The sequence below is a fragment of the Panulirus ornatus genome, chromosome 57, assembly GCF_036320965.1.
Source record: "Panulirus ornatus isolate Po-2019 chromosome 57, ASM3632096v1, whole genome shotgun sequence".
NCBI lineage: Eukaryota > Metazoa > Arthropoda > Malacostraca > Decapoda > Palinuridae > Panulirus > Panulirus ornatus.
The window spans coordinates 19857498-19884323 of NC_092280.1; the positions used below are offsets into that span (position 1 = coordinate 19857498).

Below are 26826 nucleotides of genomic sequence, written 5' to 3' on the forward strand. Positions count from 1 at the left end.
CTAGCGCGGTGCTCGCCAGTTGTGGGAGGGGTTCGGGAGATCCATTAGAGGCCAATCCGGCAAATACTGAGGCCAATTTTGCCCCACGTTAGATTTGTGAGGCAGCTATGGAGCCGTCCCGCTTCATGCCAAGGCTGGGCTGGCTGGCGAGGGGACGCTGAAGCTGAAATACGAGAGCGAGTTTAGACAGGGAGTTAACCCCCGCTAGCCCGCCCCCAAGCGCCCGCTTCTGGAACGTTCTCGGTACGCCGCTTCCATCGGTGGGTGGCGTCCGCTCCAAACGCTGTGAATTATGGAATCCTCTGCTCACGAATGGAATTAGGCATCGAACCGAGTTACAAAATATATAAGAAGGAGTGGGGTAAACCAATTGTGAAAGCTTTTACCGTTTTTTTTTTCCCCTCCCTCTTGAAGAAAGGGTTCGATTCCCCTTCCTCGGACGCTCAGCCGTCAGCTTAAGCTCTCTCTCGTATCGGAAACCAAACCATGTCATTGCCGATAGAATCTGAGCCCGCTTGTCCCCTTCAATGTAACTCAGTTGATTGTATCTGATCACGGCAGCCTTTCACGGGGAAATTAGCGCTGGTTTGGGAGGGGTCACTGAGGTTGACGATGAGGCCATGGCAGTCTTGAGCCGACGTCCGCCGGGGATGGTCCTGAGGAAGCCGTGGCCCGTTTTCTTATTATGTACTTTTGTGTGAGCGTACCTCCGTATTGTTGTGATTGTGTCTGTCATTGTATACGGCTCTGTGTGTGTGTGTGTGTGTGTGTGCGATTGTGTGTTTTTCTTGCTCATGCATGTGTAACTTTATGTGTAGATTGTAATTATCTGTACTGCACGGGGAAGGGTTTTACACATGTGGGTCCCCATCTCTAGGACATGTTAGTATAATATGTTTGAAGGAGTGAGCAAGGTCGTTTATTGTATGATTCCAGGACCCCTCTTCTGGGGCTCCTACTGCTTCTTGGATGCGCGACAATCAGTAGCAGGATAGTGGTGGACTCGAGCGAGAGGTTCCTCGAAGAGATTGGACACCTTATCGTCCATTTACAATGATACAACCCTACCAAAGGTTTCTTTCCACATGCGGATTCCGTGATATATATATATATATATATATATATATATATATATATATATATATATATATATATATATATATATATATATATATATATATTAGTTTGACCTGAGCTACAGTGATTAGTTTGGTCACCCCACTGCTGGGGGTATATCCATCTGCTGAAGAAGGTTCATCAGACGAAGGGGGCGAAAGTTGCTTTTACCAAGAGCAAAATGGAGTTGGGCTACAGGGAGAGGCCCACAGTCGCAGAATTACCAGCGCTGAAAGACGAGGAGGCGTGAGACATAATTTCGTCTATTGAATTACCTGAACAGGATCGAGGCAGTTCATCTTCAGTTGGTCTTCATGATCAGCGATGATCGATCGAAAGGAGAGGACAATAGGAGTGAGAGCGAGGGTTTGTGAGGAAATACGAATGCAGTAAGATATCTCTTGATCCTTGGAACAGGTAGTGATGGAGCTTACTGTAAGCGGAGATAGAATGATTATTTAGCTTATCATATGATGCAAGGGAGAGATTAAAGAGATAGGGCCCGTAGAAAGTAGATTTCCACTCTCCTGAAAGGGAAAAAGAAGAGGTAAGGGAATGTATTTAAGAATTCTGCAGGATGTGAAAAAAATGCCTTTTAGAATGTACCATATATATATATATATATATATATATATATATATATATATATATATATATATATATATATATATATATATATATGTATGTATGTATACATATATATATATATATATATATATATATATATATATATATATATATATATATATATATATATATAATATATATATAATATATTCTATTCTTTTTCCTTCCTACTATTCGCCATTTCCCGCGTTAGCGACGTAGCGTTAAGAACAGAGGACTGGGCCTTTGAGAGAATATCTTCACTTGGCCCCCTTCTCTGTTCCTTCTTTTGGAAAATTTAAGAAAAAAATGAGAGGAGGATTTCCAGCCCCCCGCTCCCTCCCCTTTTAGTCGCCTTCTACGACACGCAGGGAATACGTGGGAAGTATTCTTTCTCCCCAATCCCCAGGAATGATATATATATATATATATATATATATATATATATATATATATATATATACCTATGAGTCCACGGGGAAAATGAACCACGAAAAGTTCCCAAGTGCACTTTCGTGTAATAATCACATCATCAGGGAGACACGAGAGAAATATAACAGTCACTTGATATACATCGAAGAGACGAAGCTAGGACGCCATTTGGTAAATATGTGATATATATATATATATATATATATATATATATATATATATATATATATATATATGATAGAGATGGATAGATGTGTTTGTGTAATATCTATTTGCACAGTCCGAGGACCCTATTTCTTGGACATCCTTCATATTCCCTTGTAAACCTTTCTATGATGTTAGAATGTCTTTTTGTAAGACTGCAAGGGGGGAGTTTTGATCTCTGAGCATCCTTTCTGTTAAGCTCTGGAGCTTCAGGAAATATTTACTCTTCGCTTCTGTTCCTGTTTTTAGAAAATTATAATACAAGAGGGGAGGATTTCTGGTCGCCTGTTCTCGCCCGTTCTAGTTATCCTCCACGACACTCAGGATACACTGTACGTGGATATTCTTTCATATTTGAAACGAATATTCTTGTATAGATATTCCGTGGAGGGTGAACATTTGATAAATATCAAGTAGCAAATATTCTTGTATAGATATTCCGTGGAGGGTAAACATTTAATAAATATCAAGTAGCAAATATTCTTGTATAGATATTCCGTGGAGGGTGAACATTTAATGAATATCAAGTAGCAAATATTCTTGTATAGATATTCCTTGGAGGGTGAACATTTAATGAATATCAAGTAGCAAATATTCTTGTATAGATATTCCGTGGAGGGTGAACATTTAATGAATATCAAGTAGCAAATATTCTTGTATAGATATTCCGTGGAGGGTGAACATTTAATAGATATTAAGTAGCGATGCACAGTATAAAATCCGGCACGTTCGTGTAGGTTGTAGGTCTGGAAGCCATGACGGGCAGAGAGGCTGGTGCTGCGCTAAATAAACTTGTCAAGAAAAGAGCATCGACGCGTCAGTCAGAGGGTTGGCGCCATTATTGTATCATCTGCCGCCTTATGCCCTCTAATGTTGCCAACTCTCGCCATAATACTTCACTCCCCTCCGTCTCCTGCCTTTTCGTGTAAGGTTCTCATGTCATTCCTTATCACAAAAGTAGTAAATCATGCCTCTGATTTAATCTTGTACTGGTCATCTAGATAGATAAACGAGCCAATTGGTTGATGTGAGGGTCGGCAAGAGCGTGGGGCCGCCTGGTAACCATACTGCGTCCTTTCATGGGAACAGTCCGGGCGGTTTGGGCCGCTGTACAAACTATGCACAATGTTAATGGTTTTAACAGATAATGGACAATGGGCAATGGTGTATTGAAAACATTTTCAATACATTCGTCTGTAGAGGCCACGAATCAAAGCGTGGTGGTAGCGCCACCACCCAGGAACGGGTAATTACCGAGGCTTGGGTTACCCACTGCCTGTCCTAGGTTAGTGGGTAGGGAACACGCTAGAGTAATGGTTAGGGTAGAGGGTTCGATGCTAGTTTGGGACGGTGGGGTGGGTGTTTGTTAAGAGGATCGGTAAGGTCATTGCATATGTGGTTTTGTCAGGATGGTACGTTAGGTGCTTTGTTAGAATAAGGCATGTTACTATTTTGGGATACTGACCGGGATGGTTGAAGGGACATACTAAGATGGTTGAAGGGATATCTAGTGTGTTTATGTACTTTCTAGAAAGGGTAGACTTCTACTCGGGATGGTAGAGGGGGTGTTTATTGAGAAATGGGGTGATGGTTAAATATGCTGCTAGTTGAAATGGTGGTGTTTAGTAGTGGATTAGTATGGTGAACCATATGTTAGTATGGTGAGTTGGTTTTTTTTAGGAGTGAGTTAGGTGTAATTAGTATTATCAGTGAGGGGCTGAGGATGGATGGCGGATGGGATGGTTAGATATGCTGCTAGTTGAAATGGTGTATGAGGTGTTTATTAGTGATGATTAGTTTGGTGAGCCATATGTTAGTATGGTATTTTTTTTAGGAGTGAGTTAGGTTTAATTAGTATTATCAGTAAGGTGCTGAGGATGGATGGCGGATGGAAAAAATGGAGGCGAGATACTGATTTGAGTTGAGAATGTGATTGTACTGTGATGATGAAGTGATGATAAATGGGAATTTAAGAAGATGAGGAAGAATTGTGGTCGAGGATATAACCTAATCACTGATATACAAATGTGGTTGAGGATTGGTGATATTAGATAGGCTTGGGAAGTGTTAAGGGAGCAAATAGTGTAATGTTGAGAAGTATGGAAAAGAAACTGTATTTTTCAACCATTTTTTGTTTTCTCATGTTTCTCTTGAACAAAAAAGAAATCACTTATTTTTGAAAGTACATCGTATGAAACTCATATTAAACTGTCCCAGGCTATACTAAATATACAGATCTCCGAAGACAAAGAACAAAATAAGGGTTAACTTCAGAATAACAAATGTTCTTTTTCAGGGGCATGGCACACTGCTAAGTTAGACCTTTCACTGACAGAAGCGACCAGTGAACTGCACATAATGCAAAGTAAAATAGACGCTGTCGGAGCGGGCCATCTGACGCCATTGTGAGAGCCTAGTCACGTGCGATCCAGGATGGTTTAGGTTTGACGTCTTTGGCTGAAAAAAGTAACGACCTTTACCGTGAAAAAAAAAAAATATGTCCCTGATCATTGTATTGTGTGTGTAGTGCTACAGTCTTTAAACAGGGACTTGGAGAGAACATTAAGGTGGAAGTTCTACCGTAGAACTCTTAGTATCATCATAAATGTGACGACCAGGACGAAAAGGATGATTTTTCTTGTCCCTCGAACCGCAATGTGATTTAGAGGATCCAAGGCGATCTAGATGTGTAGAAATCTATAGCGGCGTTTTGAAGGGGAAAAAAATTATTGTAGTGTTTGCGCAAACCGTACTGGAAATAGTTTTAGAAAATCCTAACAAAAAAAAAAATCATTTTAGCTATTAAGACAATATTATGAAGTTCCAGTAAACACAAGGATTTTAAAATGAAAATTAGATAAAACAGGAAAACATTTAGAATGTGAGGCAAACCCACATATTGGTCAGGAGAGAAACTTGGATTCATTTACTAAAGCGCAAACCAAGAGAAAATTTTAAAGTTAAAATCAACCATAGAATTTGATCCTTCAGTTAAAGAATAATTATTTGCGAAACATTATGTAGCTTAATTATGTATTTGTTCCATGACCTAAACCACTAACGGTATGGTAAGAGGTTTTTGGCACCCGAAGAGCAATATTTAGAAAATCTTAAGATTTTTTCTGTGATAAGAAACCAGTTGAAATAAAGAAGAAAAGAAATTGAATATATATTTGCTGTGACCGTGAACATCGCAAGCGGTTTGTCGCATTTCAGTGACGTAGGGAATTTATTCGTTAGGCTAAACATTATAAGGCGCTCATATCTATTTTACCAAGATTTCAGATTCACCCGTGGATAATTGTCGTGTAACGTAATACTGATTGTGTTTCTTCGGCAGATGGTGCCTGTGGCTTGTATTACAGTGGTGTGTATTTTTTTTTTTTTTTCTGAGTGCGGTCAATAATGTATTGATCTGTCAGGACTCTAGCATTACCCTAATAACCAAGTTACTGCCGGCAGCATCAATAATGTCTGGGTATTATCATTAATATTATTATTATTATCATTATTATTATTATTATTATTATTATTATTTTATTATTATTATTATCATTATTATTATTATTATCATCTATAATTATCATTAATTATAAAAGAAATACGATCCCTTTCTTCAGGAGTTCCTACAGCTTCAAGGCTGCGCTACAATCAGGAGCAGGGAAATGATGAACTCCTTTGGACGTAGAAGTTTCTCAACGAAAATGCACTGCCTCCGACGCTGTAGTTGGGTTTTCTCCCGCGGCGTAACCACAGGCAGGCGGAGTTCGGTAGTGCCTGTCAGGGTACTGTTAGCGATATTTAGAAAAAATAGAACGTTAGTTTATATATATATATATATATATATATATATATATATATATATATATATATATATATATATTTTGCGTAGGGTTCCGCTATCGGTATATTTTAACAGCGTAATACTAACGGTATGTTGGTACATCTTGGCGCTGCCAACAGCGATATATCGACACCCACATATTCTGAGCCTCTCGATGTGAATTTCTGTTCCTCCTTGTTTCCGTGATGCAACCCAGTGTCTTAGGTCTTTAGGGGGTTTCCATGGTTTCGGCTCCGCTTGTCATTTATCGAGCATCAACGAGTGCAAAATGTGTGTAAAGAGAACAAAACTAAATGAATACTTAAGAAAAAAAAGGAAAAAAAACGCTAAGCTAACCTTCCCACAAATGTTCAGAAAACAAATCTATGAAAATCAGAGAAAGATGTATTCCTATATAATGACTCAGATGCTTCTCTTAAGTGTTTCCTGACAGACGTATTTTTTAAGGGGAAAAATTTTTAATTACATGAAAAACTGGCAGATTTTTATCTTCTAACTCTCGACAGTTCTACTTAGGTTCCTGATATCATCCACTCGATGAAGGTTAGATGAAGGAGCTGTGATGAAATACTTAGTTTGATGTAAATTGAACTTCGTCATCCATATCTTGTGTTAGCGGATGGCTTGAAGCCCCTGCGTTTTCTTCACCAAAATTAAGAATAACGCTGATACAGACTACATTGCTCACACCTATAACGCTCGGTGTCAGTGGATTCAACATTTGAAATTTCCAATCATTTATTAACTTAGATTTGTTAAAAAAAAAAATTGTGATCCTTATTTTTGTATTTATTTTTTGAATTGTGATCCCTATTTTTTTTCTTTTTTTTTTTTTTTTTTTTTTTTACTGTATAATACTAATGCGCTGGTTTTGTTTGGAATTTGCAGTTATGTTCTGATGTTATTAAAGTGGTCTCTCGTGGTGGTGGTGTAGTTTTGCCGATTCACTGTGTTTACTCTTTCAAGAGATTGTATATATATACAAGATTGTTAGTACAGCTGTGTAAGGTATCAGTCGACCCGTGCACCATGATAGCCACCTTTCTGCTTTAACATATTAAGGTTAATAATCTTATAATAATAGATTTTATAAATCCGTTTCAACGATGGCTCACGGCAGCCAAGAGTGGCTGCGGGACGCCACTTGCTTCTAGCTTAGCTGCGCTGCAACAATGTCACAGATACGATGACGCTGACGACGAAACACACGGACTGTCATGGATGACGATTGAGAAGGAGGTAACACAGAATACTTAAGATCCGTTCAAGGTTCATTTAAGCCATATTGCGAAAGGATGTACCCTTGACGAACGAAGCGTCAACTCCCACACCTCAGCGGAGAGAAACTGATGAATATCTGGCTAATCCCAGTCGGCTGGAGCCGCCGACATCGACTCGCCATCAGCAAAGAGGATCAAATGCCTTTTAATGAGCCTGTCCGGCTCACAAAGAGGATCAGCTTCGACTGTAATCAAGAACGTGACTTAAATTAAGAGGATAATAGAACAAACAAAATAAGGTTGTGGTGTCGGCTGACAGCGCCAAGAGAGGATTAAACGCGCTTACGGACCCTTCACTTTTGGCCAGCGGCTGGACCTGACGATGCTCGGGGAGACAGGCAGGCCGGCCCTTCCCCACTGAGAGTAATGGGTTAGTAAGACGCACTCTGAGTCTCCCTCGTGAATCAATACACACATTCCTGACGCAGGCTGAAACTACGACTTAAAGTTTTCCGTTGACCTTTCTTAAAACGGGAGTTCGTTATGAAAATGTGATTTTACAGTGCGGTGGTTTAGCGTTGCATTGTAAAAAGCATGTAAATCATTATGTATGTAAATCATTTCAGTATTAATGTTTGTGGTGTATACACAACACTTTACATTACCCAGCTTCTCAACAGTATCTCTCCACGTACCATATATTAAGCTGAATGAAGGAAGCCAACTTTGGACATACTTAGCATTAAGGCAGTTCCCCCTAGTAAGCCCTCCTTTCTCCTTCAGGTACTCAAGAACAAAAAGCCTTTTTTTGTCCCCAATAAACTACTAGTGGCCCTTTGAGGCTCCTTTTTGGTACAACAATGTGAACTGTAACATTCCTTGGGAGGTTTTCTGTCGTTATGATAGTAATCATTTATCACCACGTACATAAATGGGACCTTCTGAAATGTTGCCCCAGTAGTGAAAAAATCTTTAAAAGATGCCCAGGGATGAAGTCATTCGCCACCACACACACACACACACACACACACACACACACTTCAGAACACATGACTGACATACACTATTATCATCCGTACAAGATAATGGGCCAACTAGCCTGTCTTCCCTTCCACTCACCAGTACGTATCACTGTCAAACCCACGCTACACACATTACCACTCCCAAACCACTCCTCCTCCCACCCACGCGTCTCTCACCATAACCTTCTCACCACTCGCTGATCACCACACTTTTCTGTCTACCTACATCACTAGAGTACACCATCCTGTATCATTATCTATCACTATTACACCATCCTGTATCATTATCTATCACTGTATTACACCATCCTGTATCATTATCTATCACTGTATTACGCCATCATGTATCATTATCTATCACTGCATTACGCTATCCTGTATCATTATCAATCACTGTATTACACCATCCTATAACATTAGCTAACACTGCATTTTCCCATCCAGTATCATTACGTAACACCATAGTACACTATCATATATCATTATCCATTACCATGTACACCATCCTATATCATTAAGACCATATACACCATCCTGTATCATTGATATTTACCATCTTGCACCATCCTGTGTTATGCACAACATCGTCTATAAATACTTGGAATCGATATGGTGTGTGTGTGTGTGTGTGTTTTCGTAAGCTTCTACGCCTCAAGATGCCTAGTTACTGGAGTTTGTACGACGTTTTTACCCCCTGCGTGTAAACACACCAGCTTAAGCCAAGTACCCATTTATCGACCCGCCAGGAGGGGAGGATGAACACCTGGGTTGAGTGTAGGCCGACTGCCATGCTCAGGATTTGAACCAATACTGTCCCAGCCCTGGGCGGGATGGTGTGTGTAGTAATTATGCTGGACTGACACACACGGGCCATGCCTGTCGTCAAACTCGCCCAGGCGGTGTACAGTGAACACAATGGCTCAGTGGAATTTCAATTTAATCATAGAGAAATATAACAGACCACTTACCGATCACCTTATGTTTATGGTGTACGTTAAGGTGCTGATCGTTAGTGACTTCAGACTATGATGCAAAATATAAGGCAGAGACGAACTCGAGGTCCATTTGTTCTCTCTTACAATATTTCCAGGTTACAAAGCTGGTCAGTCATATTTCCTGGTTACACAACTGTTCGATTATATTCCCAGGTTACATAACCCTCCTGTGGTTTGTTATTGGCGTCCCAGCCCTTGGCAGGGTGTGTAGGTGGAGCCTAGCTGACTGAGGCCTCCTGTACCTTTGCAGATGCCAACGGCCAGGTGCGGGAGCTGGTCTTCCCGAAAGGCCTGGACCTGGATCGACCCAAGCGTGCCCGCACCACCTTCAGCGGCGACCAGCTGGCTGCCCTAGAGCGAGAGTTCCGACGCAACCAGTACCTGGTGGGTCGGGAGCGCTCGCTCCTAGCTGCCAGGCTCGGCCTCTCTGAAACCCAGGTGAGGGATAACTTAAGGACTAGTTAAGGGCTGGTTGAATTACCAGGTGAGATATAGCTTTAAGGACCAGGTGAGGGCCAGCTTAAGGACTAGGTGAGGGCCAGCTTAAGGACCAGGTAAGGGGCAACTTAAGGACCAGATGAGGGGTAACTTAAGGACCAGATGAGGGGCAGCTTAAGGACCAGGTGAGGGGCAACTTAAGGACCAGATGAGGGGCAACTTAAGGACCAGATGAGGGGTAGCTTAAGGACCAGATGAGGTGCAGCTTAAGGACCAGATAAGGGGCAACTTAAGGATCAGATGAGGGGCAGCTTAAGGACCAGGTGAGGGGCAGCTTAAGGACCAGATGAGGGGCAACTTAAGGACCAGACGAGGTGCAGCTTAAGGACCAGATGAGGGGCAACTTAAGGACCAGATGAGGGGCAGCTTAAGGACCAGGTAAGGGGCAACTTAAGGACCAGATGAGGGGCAACTTATGGACTAGATGAGGGCCAGCTCAAGTATCAGGTGAGGGGCAGCTTTAAGGATCAGGTAAAGGCCAACTTAAGGATCAGGTGAGGGCCAGCGAAAGGACCCGTTGAGGGCTAACTCAAGGACTAGGTGAGGAGGGGGAGTGAAAGGGTGGGTGGAGGTCGTGTTGAGGAACAGGGTCGTGGTGAGAGACTGGGTGAGGTCGACATGGTCACCCAGCCAGCAGCTGTACACTACCTCCACGGGTGTCCCCGTTCGATGCTGGAGGAACTTTACGTTGGTTGAAGCTAGGCGGTTGTGATATGTTTACGTATGCCACTATCATAGAGGTGTGAATGTGTTCAGCAGACAGAGGTTAAAGACTGCTAACCATTAGACAGACACAAAAAGAGACAGATAGCCACAGAGATAGACAGGCAAGCATGAAATGTCAGACTGACAGACAAGAGCGACCAAGATATTTAGACGGAGGCGGATAGAGACAGTGACTGAGGCAGTGTTGTTGTTGCAGGTGAAGGTGTGGTACCAGAACCGTCGCACGAAGCACAAGCGGGACAGGGAGAGGGAACACGAGGCTCCCACCACCGCCACCCTCACACCCACTTCCCGCGCCGTCCTCCCACCCATCCTCCCGCCCAACACCACCACCACCACCACGCTCTTCACCTTCCCGCCCGCCGCACCCGCGACAACCTCTTCCCTCCATGTCCTCACGCCCAAGATATGCGCCCCTGCTTCCACGCTGGCGGGGCGGGTGACGCCCACCCCACCCACCACTTCCGCCATGACCGGCTTCACGCCCGACCCTCGTCACTGCGGGGCGGCGGGGCCGGGTCGGAGGCCTCAGGACGGGGCTGGAGATCATCAAGTGGGGCGGTGCTCCCCGCCACCCACCGTCAAGCCGCCCTCACCGCTCCAGACCAGGCCCCTGGGTGGCCTGGAGTACCACATGGGCGGCGGTGTGAAGCCCGACGTCGGCCCACCCTTCACCCACCCACTCGAGAAGACCTTCTCCAAGAGCTTACCCACCCTCCTTGGCTCCTTCCATTCCGTGACACCCAGCGTCCCTCCCTCTGCCTTCCGCCCACTGTTCCCACGCCCACTACACCCTCTGACCCTGCAGCACCACGCCCTCTCACGCCCTCACCCTACCTGGTTACCTTAGTCAATACACAGTGGATGAATTTGCTCAAGTTCTCTCGTGTCATGTGTTTCAGCTGACACGCAGCCCATTTACGCAACCAAATGGTCGCCTCCAGGAGCCATTACCTGCGTGTTGTCACGGGTCATCCGTTGCTGGTGCCAACCTCCTGCCATATCTGTGAAGACTGATCTGTATCATTCTTGTCCTATTAAAGAGAAGTTTCGCTATAGATACGTAATGTTTATTGCATGACCTGTACAGCAATTGAAAGTATAGTCATACCTAGATTTTAAGGAAAGGTTAAGACATTCTGTCAGCTGTTCTAGTTGATTGATCAGCTGGGTCTGTAATTGTGGCTGCCAAGAAAGTTGAAGAGAATTTTACATCATAAACAAACAAAGTTGGAAGGTGTCGTGAGTCTGGTAAGACGTGCGTGGCTCGCAGCCAGGACTTGTACTGGTCCCGCAGTAACATAACGACCAACCGCTCCTGCCGTGGCCACATAATCAAAGGATCTCATGGAAACAATGCACTTTAAACCCACTTAAACCCTCGCCCAATTACGTCCCTTATCACTTGGAAAATTGGTCAGCCAGGCATGCAAGATTTCCCTAGCCCGCCCTTCACGGTGACCCCGGCATAACAAGCCCCTAACGATAAGGGCGACTTTATAGTGTAAATGAGTGGGGATATGATTCACTGAGTGTCGTAGGGTTAGTGCTATCCTGACCCACAAGAGGTTGTGTAAGGGAGCGAGATATTATTAAAGGCGTGGAGATAAACGTTGAAGCGCTGGGCGAATGTTATTGTCGTTGAAGAAAGCTGTTCAGTCGTTGTGAACCGCAGGATTATCATACCGCAATAGATTTAGATACGAACTCCCGCGCGTTCATTTAAGATCATACCGTGTGGGATCTTAATACTCTACTCTTGCAACATGTTCCGTAGGATTATATCTTGCTAGATTTAGATACAAAGCATTATCACATCGTTACTGGCGGAAGTTCAGTAGTACAGTGTACCCACTGTAATTATATTGAGACTGGAGACCTACACACGGGGTATGCTGGTGTGTGTTTTACTCCAGCCTTGTTAGCGTGATCTATTGTGTCTAAAGTATGTAGTGTTCTGTGCGTATATAGTTTTTGCGTACGTGGTTGCGGTCGCTTGCCAACGCGAGAATTTATGCCCATAAGGCGATCACATTTGCAGTTGGTGTCAGAAATCAATATATTCGAGTTTGTTATAAATTTTATTTAACTGATGTGTTGTGGGGCAGGTGTGAGAGTGCCAGACGACTTTGTTCACCACTGCACCAGTACCAGCAGCTTCAGCCTTTGGTACCTTCTGCTCCGTTTGGTTACAAAATTGTAAATGGTTACCCCGTGAGCGTCTCGGCCAGGAGGCTCAACACAGTATAAATGCTCTGCAAAAATAGTCTCAAAAAAGGTACTGGGTCCACTATATTTGTGCGGGCAGTGTTATCTGGCTGCGGGTCTGACGACAGCCAGGTACTTGCCAGTGTTGACGAGTGAGGTACAGAGGTTGGACCACACGCTGATCACCAGCGTGGCCACCTAGGACCAGACCCACCAGCATGTACAACACATACGGCACGATGATCTTGCTCGACCCCAGCAGCTCTTTCTCTCCCAGGCTGTCGTGGTCTAGGGTGAGCAGGGTGCTCATCAGGATGTACAAGGAGGATGGCAAGCTCCACCGCTGAATGGGCGCGAAGATGGCCAACCCTAGGACGATATAGATCACAAGGATGGCCAAGTACACAGACCAAGGCGCGACCTGGCCCCGACGGGAGACCTGCCGGGAGTAAGGAGGGTAGCCAAGTTTACTTCGTCTTTGCATCACCGGGTTCACTCCACCATAGGGCTGCTCACCTCTCGTAGTCCGATATTGTGAGCTGTTAAAGGCACCGCCAGCCATACTGTTCGACGCGCCACTTGATGCACTACTCTCGTCAGTGTCTCTAGGCGTGGAGGAGAGGGCGGAGCTGGAGCCTAGGGTGGAGTCTAGTGCCGGTACTCTGGCCTGTTGCTGGATGTCCGACGCACGTCCTGAAGGCTGGGGTCTGACGCTGCTGGGTGGCCCTATGGAGCCAGGGAGCTCCCCTGGGCCGTTGGGTGTGACGCCGGCACCGTGTTCCATCCTCCAACCCCAGCACTCGCGCTAGTCGAGCTCTGAGGTCTGCTGGCCAAGTTGAGCGTACTGACGGCCGAGCCGCCCCGGCCGCTTCCGTACTGACCGGCACGCCCCTCGACCACGTGGCCACGTCCATCGGCGACTTTCCCTTGCTTTCCAAAGCCGCAGCGCCACGCCCACGCTTTCCCAACTCCTTCGCGAATGGTAAGGGCGCCGCTGATGGTCAGCAGGAGGACGAGGGGCGCCCCAATTAGGGAGAAGAGAACAGCAAAGATGCGACTGAAACCCGTGCGGAGCGTCATACCACTTGGACCTGCAAAATAAGAGTTGAGAGTTAGGTTAGCAAGGAGGCAAGTGGTATCTGTCACAAACAGCTGCTTCTCCTGTAGGAAAGGATGGCAGGATTATGGTGAATTATCAGACAAAATTAAGATGAAATACCTCTGTGAAAAGTTTATTTTACAGCAAAACAGGTAGCATATTATTATTAACCCACAACCCTTTTCAAAGAAAGGCCCAAAGACGTCTTTCTGCCACCCAAGTCTGTGCTACTTCCAGTAGCAGGGAAATGTGGACTCCTTTGGAATGCAAAGTTCTTCGACGAGAATGTACTCCTTATGATGCATCGCCAAAGGTGACATTGCTCACGGTAATTCATGCAGGCGTAGTCCGGTAACATACACACGTATATTAATGATATACAGTAAAAGCAGCCACTTCATAGTCTTTCGACCCAGCGGGATCAATATCCTTAAATGTCAGTGCCTCAAACGAAAGAAGTGTATCAAATATGACGGATTAAGTGTTGGCTGTGGGAAGTCTCCGTTTTTTTATTTTCCTCATGCCATCAAATGATTTTAGTCGTAATTTGCAATGTTAAACTTTAAAACTAGCTTCGTTTAAAGTATACATCATCAATCGCAGAGGAGCAAATGTTTATAGGAAAAAAAAATACTCGAGGGAGAATGTACAAAAAATCTCTCAGGAAAATGTATTTTGTGACGAGAACTATAGAAGTGACGGTTTAGTCATATTGCAATCAGCATACCAACTGGTGAGTGTTTCTGGACAAGCATCAAACTTTAATCGTAGATCAGAACAAAACTTGCCTTGATGTATGTACTTTGCTAATATCCTCGACTAGGAATTCTAACTTTTACAGCGGAATATGTTTACTGAAGACATACCACAGAATGTTATCCTTTATTGTATGTATTTAATGGCACCAAAACTTTTTTTACTACGCTAACAGTAATTAGTTCGTTCATTTGTTTACACGGCCACATAAACATGGGTATCACGGAAGACTTTTAAATAATGCTCGAGTCCTTTCAAGCCTTTCACTTGTAACTTACTTCTTTATTGATACCATATATATTCTGCCCGAATTAAAAATCATCTAAGTAATTACTTATACACTTGGAAATATGATCACCGAATAAGCTCAAGAAAAGTAGATTCCAATAATATTTACGCGAGAGAACCAACGATGGTCCAACCGACTGATTGCGGTCATATGTTTTGTACTTGTTGTCTGTGCATGATCATGTTTTCGGTCAGTAATCTGAAGTAAGCAGCCATCGATCTTGTCTGACAGCAGCAAATCATAAGGCCACACATAACCTGAAGGCCGAGTGTGTTGAAGGAAAATTTGTGTGTATTGGCCTAGGATGGCTGTGTATATTGAAGGAATCCGCGAGGGACATTCATCAGGAGAAGCATGTCAAAAGTATGTTCTCGTATCATTTAAACTAACCTAAACTATTTTTACTGATACATTTGCATGTCTTTGGGGTTTTTTTTTCATGGCAACAGACCAGGTCATTGGCCAATCCCATAACTGTTGTGAAGTTTATGACTATTCCTGAAAGAAAAATAAGTTTTGTTAGGAAGCAGACGTTAGAAGAGCTAGGTTATGAGGGAAAAGCGAGCCATAAGGGAATAGTTGGCCATAAGTTGTACCGAAGCCATAAACTTGGCTGAAATATTATAGGATAAAACTATGAATCAAAAGACTAAAAGAAGAAAATCTGAAAGGCTAAAAATTTTATTCGTACAGATTATGGTGGTGAATTGACCTTGATTTTCATAGCGTGAAGAGAATACGCTTCTATTAGTGGGGTTTGACCACAAAAGCATAAGAGAAACACCGGAATATGGGAAGGGGAGATTTATTGTAGAATGAGCGGTTAGAACAATACTTTTTTGATAGGAGAAATTATGTGTCGAAACGAATATAATCAAGACCGATCCCTGTGTAAAATTTGTAAACCAATAAGGGAACACGTCATTGCAAGTGTCAACATTGATATGGGGTTAAACATTTTTTTAATTTCTTTAGGTTCTCTTATTAAGGACAGTCTGCAGTTTATGGTTGGTTATCTGTCTACTGCGGTACCGTATTACATGATCACTGCAGACAGTCATCCATTTGAATAAATGAGAAGTAGTTCGACACTTAAGTAGTAGATGATTGAATTGCATGTTACCGTCAGGGAATATCGGAATGTAATCTGTTCCGCTGATGCAGACCATCGAGCAGTGTCATGACTGTGGGCTATTTCCCCCGGTGATATCAAAAGACCCGGAAATGGACTTATGTAAAGACAATTAGACTGATGGCTTTATTACACGATATTTTGCCGTTTAGACATATTTATAATAGTGTCATGCAAGACCAGAAAGTTATCTTGAAATGATTTGTTTTACTTGTTTGTTGGCGCATTACAAATCAAAGTTTCATGTTTATAAAGTACAGAATACTAAGTATGCAGGTAGAAAGTATTAGACCATAATGAGCGTCACAAGGTGTTGCATGTTAGGACTGCCATTCGACTCCGTTATAACATAAACATGTTCGGCGTAATCGAATCTTCTTTTCAATTGAGTCATGAAACACCATATAATCAGCATTATCAAGTTTGATTCCTGCCAGTACTCTCGTGGCGTCTCTATATGTATCCGTGCTGCGGAGGCTTGAACCCAAGGCACACGTCTGACCGCCGCTACCCAGTTTGTATATGTAGGTAGACCAGCCACTTGACCGAGTGTTACGATACCTCCTTTCCTCGAACAGATAAGCTGTGGAATTCTGTCCTCCCTTTCGTCTTTCCCTCTTGTAACCTCTCTGCATGTAAGAAGAGTTGGGTCTGCAAGCATCTTCGGAGCTCTTAGTATTAATTTCTACAATCTTCTCTTGCTTTTTCTTTTCACCCAAGATGACCACCAGGTAAACAAGTTTGCCTCTTCCCTGTTGGCCACCATAAAATGAAAAAAAGGCATTTCCGTTGGTGAGAGCAATGTAATCAGGGAGTGGATGCTTCGCTACGTGACATATCACTAAGTTTTTATCTGACCCGAGACCAAATCCACTCGCATGTGATCTAACGTATTTATTCTGAGTTCTCAAACCTTTTGTGAGATGATTGTAGCACATGCCAAAAAAGCGTACCATTGTTACTCGTCTGGTATTCCTAAATATTCAATTTACTCGACGTTTGGTATTGTCCATTATATTTAATGATATCACCTTGAAGGTCTCCCCATCATTTTCTACTCAAAAATACTTTATGTGAATGTCATTGTATTATTATGTCTTCCTCGTGAGAGGATTTTTTTTTTCAGAAATTATAGCTCGCATTCTTTGGTAAAATTAGTTACGCCTGCCAGTGTTCAAGATTGTTCAACACTTTATCCCTGTGAAGTTAAGAATTTCGAGTATAGGAAAGATAAATCTGCAGTTTTCGAGTATAGGTTTCTTACCAGTGTAGAAACTTGTGTTCCACCGTTCTTAAAAATTTTGGTAATTGATAAAAGTTTCTTTTGGTAAACAGGCCTACAGATTAAGCCTGAGGATCATGTGACCTAGTCTGTTTTGATTGTCGAGTGATGAGCTTAAAGGGGATTTGAATATGCATACCGGTACTCTTATTAGAGTTGGCTAAAGCACTTACCGACGAGAGTGGTGAGGGAGGCGGAGTAGAGCAGGGCACCAGCCATGGTCCATGTTGGCGCCCTCGAGGCGTAGCCAGCCCGCGCCGCGTCTAGTACCGCAGTCTCCAGCCGCCCCATGTAGGTTTCTATCTTCGTGCGCCACACAGCCTCGTACGGCAGTACCTGCAGGGACACCGTGTCGCGGCCATTGTATAGATGAAGTCAAACTTCAATAACGTTTAATTGTGGTTAGGTAATTCTACCAGTTGGGTTCTAGTGTCTCAACGTAGTATATTCAGAATGATAAAGATAGCGAGCTGCCTTCGGCTACGTTAGAATGAGGTCGCCGATTGATTCCGAAACATCATACAGTCGAGTGTATCATCATTCAGGATGAAAAGAGGTCCTAAGTAGCCTTGCAATTAAGACAATATACCCAAACATGTTATGCCAGGTATGTGTCCCATAATTTCAGGCACTTTACTAACACTTTGCTGTTCATGATGCTTGCAACATCACGGTTACCCCGTGGGGCCACTATAGCCTCACACAGTTTCCATAATAACCTATCGTAGAGGCCAGTAGTTCAATCATGGCATTACACATTATCAAAGATCACCAGCATTCATAACAGGAAGGGAAATCTGTGGATGCCTTGGGTGTCTGGAGCTTCTAACCTAGCTCTGACCTGTGACTAGGTACTCACCTGCCTCAGCTCGGTAGCCAGACCCAGCACCAGGTCGGTCCTGAGAGCTGCCATCTTGTTGACGGTTTCGCTCTCTGCTGCGCCTTCCACGGTGGAGAAGATGGCTGCCCCCGCCACCCACCACGCCACCACAACCAGTATCAGCCCCACCTGCCGAAGCCACTCTCGTTAACCAATGTAACTGCTAATTTGTACAGTACGGAGAGGGAGTCCTACACTCGTCGGGCCCCAGCTCTTGAACAAAACTGTTTGTATATGTTGGGGCGAGAGGCTTAGTGGAATTTGTTTGCTATTGTGATATCTGAAGATTAGATATGGAAAGAAATTGTTTATGTTTTGTATTTTCAAGATGTCTCTCCAGGTGGCGGGGTAGTCGTGTGATCATGAGGTCCAGCGGGTCTACCCGCACATACAGGCTTGTTTCATGACGACTTCGCGACAAGAAGCTTATGAAAGAACGTTTTGGTGGGAGTGAGCCTCTTGACCACAGTGGTGCGACGCTGGAGTACGACGACATGACCGATTTGATGGCGAAACTTTTTTTGATGTGACCCTTAAGCGTTCGATCAGAGGTTACGCTATTGCACCCAAGGGTCGTACCTCTGTGTTCAAGGGTGTACTGTCGTGGCTCGTATTCAAGAGGTTAAGTTATATAAAACATAATATTCACTCAAGGTCGTAATGTACAAAGACGTGACTAGTGTGTGTGTGTGTGTGTGGTGGAGTAGCACGGGTGAGGCAAGCTTCGTTGGTGGAACTGACGGCTGTCAGGAGACACCAGCTCACCCAACTAGCAGATAGCTAGGCTGCCACCCGTGTCAGGAACGACACACCTCTTGACGTCGAATTCATGATATATAGTGATCTTTTTACCCGACCAGAGATATCCTGACTACATGTTGATATGGACTCTAACCAAGCCATTCAAGATATACACAGAGCTGACTTAAGCTGGGGTGTATGTATGTGTTTCTACACACGCAGGAGTGAAGTCATGGTACATATATACAACTTTAAGAGATGAGGCAGCACGAATGTGAAAACTGTCTCCCTGTTAACACGCAATTAGTAATCACAAATTATATTCACAGCGGAATAAGGAACCGTGAGAGTACCACCATGGTCAGTAAGCTGGAAGACCTATGTCCTGGTGCACTTACCTGTGAGAGTACCCACCTGGTCACCAGGCTGAGGTACCTATGAGCTGGTGCACTTACCTGTGAGAGCACCCACCTGGTCACCAGGCTGAGGTACCTATGACCAGGTGCACTTACCTGTGAGAGCACCCACCTGGTCACCAGGCTGAGGTACCTATGAGCCTGGTGCACTTACCTGTGAGAGTACCCACCTGGTCACCAGGCTGAGGTACCTATGACCTGGTGCACTTAACTGTGAGAGCACCCACCTGGTCACCAGGCTGAGGTACGTATGACCTGGTCACCAAGATGAGGCACCTTATAACGTGGCACACGTACCTGTGAGAGCACAGCTCTGGTCACCATGCTGAGGGACTTGCTAGCCAGAGTGACCTCATCCAGACCGCGTGTGGTGGGCGTGAGGTAGAGCCGGTAGTGTCGTGGGCGGGGTGGCTCGGGTCCGTCCGCTTCACCTGGATCCCCAGGCTACGGCGCGCCGACGGGAAGAAGTGGCAGGGGCAGTTGCAGAAGCGGGGGTTGTGCCCGCCCGCCTCCCCTGTCATAAGCGGCTGTGGACGGGCAAGACGGTCAGTCGGTCTGGCCTCTCCGAGAGTTGTTTGGAATCTAGCATAAGATTGCTACACTAATGCACGTTAATGAGAGATGTATGGATGGATTCCACGAAGATCATGTAATCTCTAACTCATTAGTTTTTTAACCAGACGAACGAATAGAATGAACAGCAGATCTTAAGAGTGGGAAAAGGCTTATATATTCCCTATTATGTAGATGTAGGACTGTACTGTTTAAGTGTTCAGTGATAAAGGTGTGGTAACCGAAGCTGTTAAAACAGTGTTCATTATGTACTGACAAGGTCTGTTGAGATACATAAAGTTCTGTTTAACTTCTTGTAAGTCAGCAGACCTAATCAATACATAATGTACAATGCCAAACCCCAACTAACGTTCATACTTTGGCACGATAGATGTATTACTGACACCACACCAGTTAGTGGTGTACGTACAGTACATGTCTCGGTAGATCTCTGTTTCCTGATGTTTATATCTTACATGTTATTGTTCATATTCTTCAGTAATCAATATATAATTGGTATGTAGTTATTCTAAAGTGGTTAATGAAGTGTCAGTAGATGGCGGGCTGTGGGCCCGGGCTTAGGCTACCTGTGATGGCTGGAAGGCGAACCTGGTGGAGTTCTTGAGGATCTGTGAGTACTGAGAGTTGACGCTAGGGGGCCGAGAGGGGATGTCTCCCACTACCTGTGTTATGGTGAAGAATAGAAAAAGAAAATGACTTAAATACTCTGTTAAAGTACGTTTACTTTCTGACTTATTTCTGTAATGCATGAATGAGGATGTAAATAATTGTATTAGGTTTAAACTCCTTAATGTCTTAGTATGATAGGCTTCTGTTGAGACACGAAAGGATGGAGAAATATGTTTTCAGTTTAGTCACTTTGTTGCGAACAAATGATACTGAAATTTTAGGCTGCCTTATCGTACCTCCGGCTCGAGGAACCTGACCCTCTTCTCACCATCGAGGTCCCAGATGGGCGTGTTGCAGCGGGTGGAGGTGGGCGTCGGGGCGGCCAGGGGCCTGTCATAGAGCGGTGGGATGACGGGCGGGATGTAGTAGTGGCCACGCGACTCTACGTTGGCGTCTGGCTGCGCGTAGTGCTGCACCACAGCCTCGTCTACCTGTTGGCCACAAGCGCCACCCTCAGTCTCGTGTAGCTCGCACAGGAACGTTATTCATTCATTTATAATGAAGGAATTAATGTCGTGAAAGAGCGTCTACAACGTCATGTGTGATTCACGTAGGTTAACTGTCTTTTCAGGGACGTTATCATTCATTTATGCTGAAGTGATTCAGGTTGTGAAAGAGCGTCTACATCGTCATGTGTGATTCACGCAGGTTAACTGCCTTTTAGCCCCCTTCGGTACGACTATTCAGTATGATGGTGTGGCCTTTGAACTGACCCATGATAGTGTTGTGGACAGTTTTCCAGGGGATATTGAATTACCCCGTTTGTGTTGACAATTTGCCTACTTGTCAAACATCATCATCATCATCCCAGTTAATGTGAGTTTAAAGTTCCAATATTCCTCTTTTATGCTAGAAAGTTCTGAATGACCATTAAGTTCTAGCGATCCACTACTTCCACATAATTGGTCAATTAAAGGCCGGCCCATCATACCTAAGGGGTCGTGCTCAAGGGTTTAGATGTCGCTCCTGACGCCCGTCTCGTAGCTGTCGGCTGACCTGCAGAAGGCGAAGGGTCGCCGAATGTGTTGGTATTTTGGTAGATAGACCGTACGACTGTACCTTGATATCACTTCGTTATAACCTTCGAAGTTATCTATTTTGTTGTTCCTACAACTCCGTCACCTGTTGCCATTTTGACAGAAACAACTTAAAGTACACAAAAAATGAGAATATACTGTATCTAGAAAGTTATAGACGAAGGAACCACTCACACGAATGAATTTGTGATGAGAAAAATTTATATAGAAAATTGACAGGACATCTGACAAATAATAGTCTGTATTATTCTGTGATTGGAAGTCGAAGAAACTCGAGAATAAATCACAATTAAAGAGTAAAGTGAAACGTACATCACTTGAGAAACTATTGGTTAGGTCGTTTGGCGGGTGTTTCAGTTCCTCTCTGGGAAAAGACCAGATTCACTAAATACAGTAAACTTGTGGATCCAGTACGTTCGTTATTGTTAGTGTGTATTTAAGTAACTCTGATCTTGCCATCTTTTTGGCGACAATCTCGTGAGGGCAAGCAAATTTACTATAGCTACCCCTGAAACTATTACCGTTCTTTGAATTCTCAGTCGTATAAGAAAATGTGAGTAGGGTAACTATGGAGTTTATTTGTACGGTACATTCATCGTCTTTATAAGAGTTACAACTGGACTAAGCGTATGCTTCACCCTCCATGATAACCAGTTGTACTAGTAACTGTAGAATTGATAGATACATAGAAAACATTACTTTGAATAGACAAGGTCTGCTTAGCATGAGCGAGCGATGAAAAATTTTGAATTGAAATACGGTAATATATAACTTTTGCTCTGATAACTTAAAGTAAATAAGGTTAGTAAGTAAAGAAAGTATTTATCAAAGTTCATTACCTACAAATTATATCTGGAAGTATTGGAGGAAACTTATCTACGCAATTTTAAGCAAATTCCTTCAGTTTCCCTATTGCATGTCCTTGATAGATTTCGTAGCCAGAGGTGCTACATGTATGTCTCAGAATTCTGGCTGTATAGTTTATATAGATAAAGAAAACGTATATAGCTCCGGTATCATTTTCCTCCGATTACTTCTAAGAATAAGCGTGATTTGTTGCTTTTGAACTCAGTCCATGAAAAATATGGTCTTAATCCACATGCTCTTTCTTCATAGCATGGAACATTACAATTGTTAGAGGAAATCTTTCTTCATAGCTTGGAACTTAACATTACAATTGTTAGAGGAAATCCAGTGTACTATGTGAGTGTTTATCTTTCCCCGATTTTGAAATCAGTTTCATCGTATTTTGGTTCAGTTAATTTTCATCCTCTCGCAGGAAAAGAACACTGCATTTTAGTTTTGCGGCTCTTGGAAATGGTTCATATTCAGTTGCTCTCCTTGGAGAAAAAAAAAAAAAACTTTGAATATAATGCAGTCTAAAAAGATAACATTATTTTTTAGAGTGATATTCGTAAGGATAATGTGGAATCATGACACTTCTGGAGATGTATAAGTTGGTGTAAGAATATGATTCTCACGCGTGACATAGATTTTGGTATTCATAGGGGAACTGATGTGTGTATTCCTTTAGACTTTTGCTCACATAAGGACAGTCTAGAACAGCTGGTAAACATGGTAGATTTAAATAAGTCATAAGAAATGTAGTTGCGTTGTTTGGTTGGAGGTACGTACGTCAGACAACCATAATTATAGAGAGGGAGGAGTTAAGGAAGGGGTACCTGGGCTGGGAGGGAGGTGGTGTGTCCCTGGTAGTGTCCTGGGGTGGAGAGGCGGGAGGCGGCCGAAGTGGGCCGGGAGGAGGCCGACGCGGGGCGAGACGTAGTCGACCCAGGACACGAGGTGGCGGACGCGGGGCGAGAGGCGGCCGAGGCAGGACGGGATGGGTGCTGGGCGGCGGCGTGGGAGACTCGACGACCCCCACGTCCCTCCATCTTACTCAGGTCCGTCACGTCACCTTCACCTGAGGGTCAAGATTTTTTTTTTTTTTTTTTTTTTTTTTTTTTTTTCAAAAGAAGGAACAGAGAATTGGGCCAGGTGAGGGTATTCCCTCAAAGGCCCAGTCCTCTGTTCTTAACGCTACCTCGCTAATGCTGGAAATGGCGAATAGTTTGAAAGAAAAAGAAAGAATATATATAAATGTCTTCAAAAAAATTATTTCGTGTCTCTCGATATGTGGTGTGAGAGGGACTGAGGATGATGATGATCTCGCGCGCCTTTTACAGCGCCTTTTGTCGTCATATCTGTTGGTCGGCGGGCAGGGAGGAAGACCAGACGGCGGAGGCATTAACTGAGTTTGGGGAGAGCGGGAGTGCAGTAGATGTTCTTGAATTCAAGCGCAGGAGTTAGTGTTGAGTGAACGAAGACAGAGACGACAGCTGGAGGATCTGGTGATGATGTGGGGCTGAAGTGTTCCCTCCAGCTTAGATTATCGTCCACAGTGACGTCAAGAAACCTAGAGGGCTGAATAGCCTGAAAGGGGACTAGGGTCAATGTGGGGTCGTGGTTGGGACAGGGTTGAAATTGTAACTGCGTGACTACGGGTCATAGTTTGATGGATGGTTCCTAGACGATGGTTCAGTTCTAGAGGCTGTTGAAGCTGATCTGAAAGTCGATCTAGCTGGGAGAGTTGCTGCTGTCGACGCTGACGCGAATGTTAGAATCGTGAACGCACTTCCCTCGAGCAGGTGCGACCATTAGAGCATCATCACTCATAAGGAGGAGGAAACCACAAGTGAGGGTGGACTGAAGGTGGGAGTGACTCCATGGAGGAGAACAGATTTACGATGCTCTTGAAGGGAATCTGAAAACCATTGACTGATCCTTCTGTGCAACCTAATGTTTATGATTACGTTTCGGGTGACTAGGATCGAAGAAATGAAGTCAACTAAGTGAGAATCGAAGAAGTCTTTCGATAAGACTAGGATATTGACGAGGCAGTGGGAGGGAGGTCTACATATCACCGACTGCTGATTGTCTGTGGAACTTGAGGTAGATGCGTGAGTCGAATCAAATACACAAAGATTTTACAGAGCAAAAGCTGGAGATCGGTGTGATGGGTGGGGTAAGGTCGTAACTCAGTGTGAGTGTGTGAGCATGTTTGGAGAGTTAGTATGAAGTCTTCCAACCACTGGATCGTTCTGGCTGATGCAGGAAAGCATGGATGTTGAGGCAAAAGGGTTTGATTACATCACTGGAGAATTCTAAACTCCTTGTACAATTTCATGGATGCTACAGTCATGAGACAGATTCATATGAGTGTTTCATTAGAAACTAACTTATACTTGAATAGAATGTTAAGAATTTATCTTTCAAAATATTTTAAAAGTAATTTAGCTTATAATCATTTGATTGTGACATGTAAACGAAAGTAAAGGTGCAGAGGTGGTTGGGCCTCATTGCACCTGTGTTGTGACGTACTTGACTGTGGGTTATGACGTGGCGTTGCCGAGGGTGGACCGTTGCCGATAGGTGGCTTGGTGGGATGGTCTGCTGGCCTCCCCTGCGACCGTTGGATCTCGTCGTCCAGTGTGTCCAGACTCCACGGGGTGGTGGGCCGAGTCGGCGGAGCGGTGGACTGGCAAGCATTCTGGGAAGCCTGCAGAGAAGGCGGGTCAACATCTGAGTCACGTATGTTGACACCACCGGGAAGGCCACCCTAATTCCCCCCCAGATTATCTGAGTCATAGTGATCACGATAGCATCAAGCTTTGGCAGATGACTTAATCATGAGAGACTCGCCTTAAATATTAAACTTTAAGCTTAGATATAAAGAAAAAGAGGAAATGTTTTACGAAAGAACCAATATTCATCTTTCATATGCCTGGTGCCTGATATGTCATACACTTTCCGAAGTTCAGTTTTTGGTTGTATTCTTAAAGCATGCGAACTATAGACAGTGTTCAGAGTTATATCTAAAAGGGAAATGAAGATTGAGAGAGGCTTTTGTTCTAGGGGATGTGGTGGTTAGAGAGAACTGTTTCAACCAAGGAGGCGCACACGACACAGACAGAAGTCCAAGATAGTATGGTACGTACACACAAAGTTGAGAAACGGGGCAACGCGAAAGGAAGACTCTCACCAGAACTCACAGATAGTAATCGCAAGAAAAAAGAATGATAATTAAGGGAAGCATGATGATTACATGTCATTTTCGAAGAGTTCCGCAACAGTAGGAGAGTCCAGGACGAGAGGGTACGACTGGAAGTGTACGGAAGGGCGTGAGGAAGCATTTCTTGAGCAGCAGAGTTGTAGCCCAGTGGAATAATTACCCCAAGAGCAAGCAAGTGCGACATCCAATCAGAAAATTCAAGGACGTGTATGACAGTAGAATAAGCGATCCTTGTGAGTGTAAAACCCTTTCCCAGTATGCACGAATGTGGAACAGATAGTTTATAATCCTCACACACACAAACACACACACACACACACACACACACACACACACACACACACAATAGTGTAAGCAACATGTTAAAGATAATGTGTTGTTAAGGCCAGTCCAGTTGTGTGGACCCTGAGCCTAAACCCTTTCCCAGTATGCACGAATGTGGAACAGATAGTTTATAATCCTCACACACACACACACACACACACACACACACACACACACACACACACACACACACAATAGTGTAAGCAACATGCTAAAGCTAATGTATTGTTAAGGCCAGTCCAGTTGTGTGGACCCTGAGCCTAAACCCTTTCCCAGTATGCACGAATATGGAACAGCTAGGTTATAATCCACACACACACACACACACACACACACACACACACACACACACACAATAGTGTAAGCAACATGCTAAAGCTAATGTGTTGTTAAGGCCAGTCCAAGTGTGTGGACCCTGATCCTAACCTAACAACCATCTAGTGTGGCACAGTGCGCCTCAGAAGTTAACTACGGCTCACTACCACTAAAACTCCGACTTCAGAGAAATTAATCTTATCACGAAATACCGAGAATGACCAGTGGATGATGTATATGATATGGCCTGATAATATAGACTACAGGGAAACATTGTCTTGTACAGGATCACTGGAAGATATTGATGGGCTGGGAGAAGGTATCAAGAATTTGTTCTTTTTTGAGGTAAAACATCTTTTGAACAAACAAG

The 26826-nt window shown here is 43.9% G+C and overlaps 1 protein-coding gene and 1 pseudogene across 2 annotated transcripts in view; one reads left to right on the forward strand and one right to left on the reverse strand.

The window, feature by feature from the left end:
* The window catches only part of LOC139766230 (uncharacterized), a 34115-nt gene extending 22394 nt beyond the window's left edge, over window positions 1-11721 (forward strand). For both annotated transcript variants that reach the window (XM_071694564.1, XM_071694563.1), the window contains 2 exons: window positions 9690-9877; window positions 10860-11721. In XM_071694564.1, the coding sequence (XP_071550665.1) occupies window positions 9690-9877; window positions 10860-11513 (842 nt within the window). In that variant the 3' untranslated portion in view covers window positions 11514-11721. The remainder of the gene's footprint in view (window positions 1-9689; window positions 9878-10859) is intronic.
* Window positions 11722-12725: 1004 nt separating this feature from the next.
* LOC139766228 (uncharacterized) overlaps window positions 12726-26826 on the reverse strand; it is a 65826-nt pseudogene continuing 51725 nt past the window's right edge.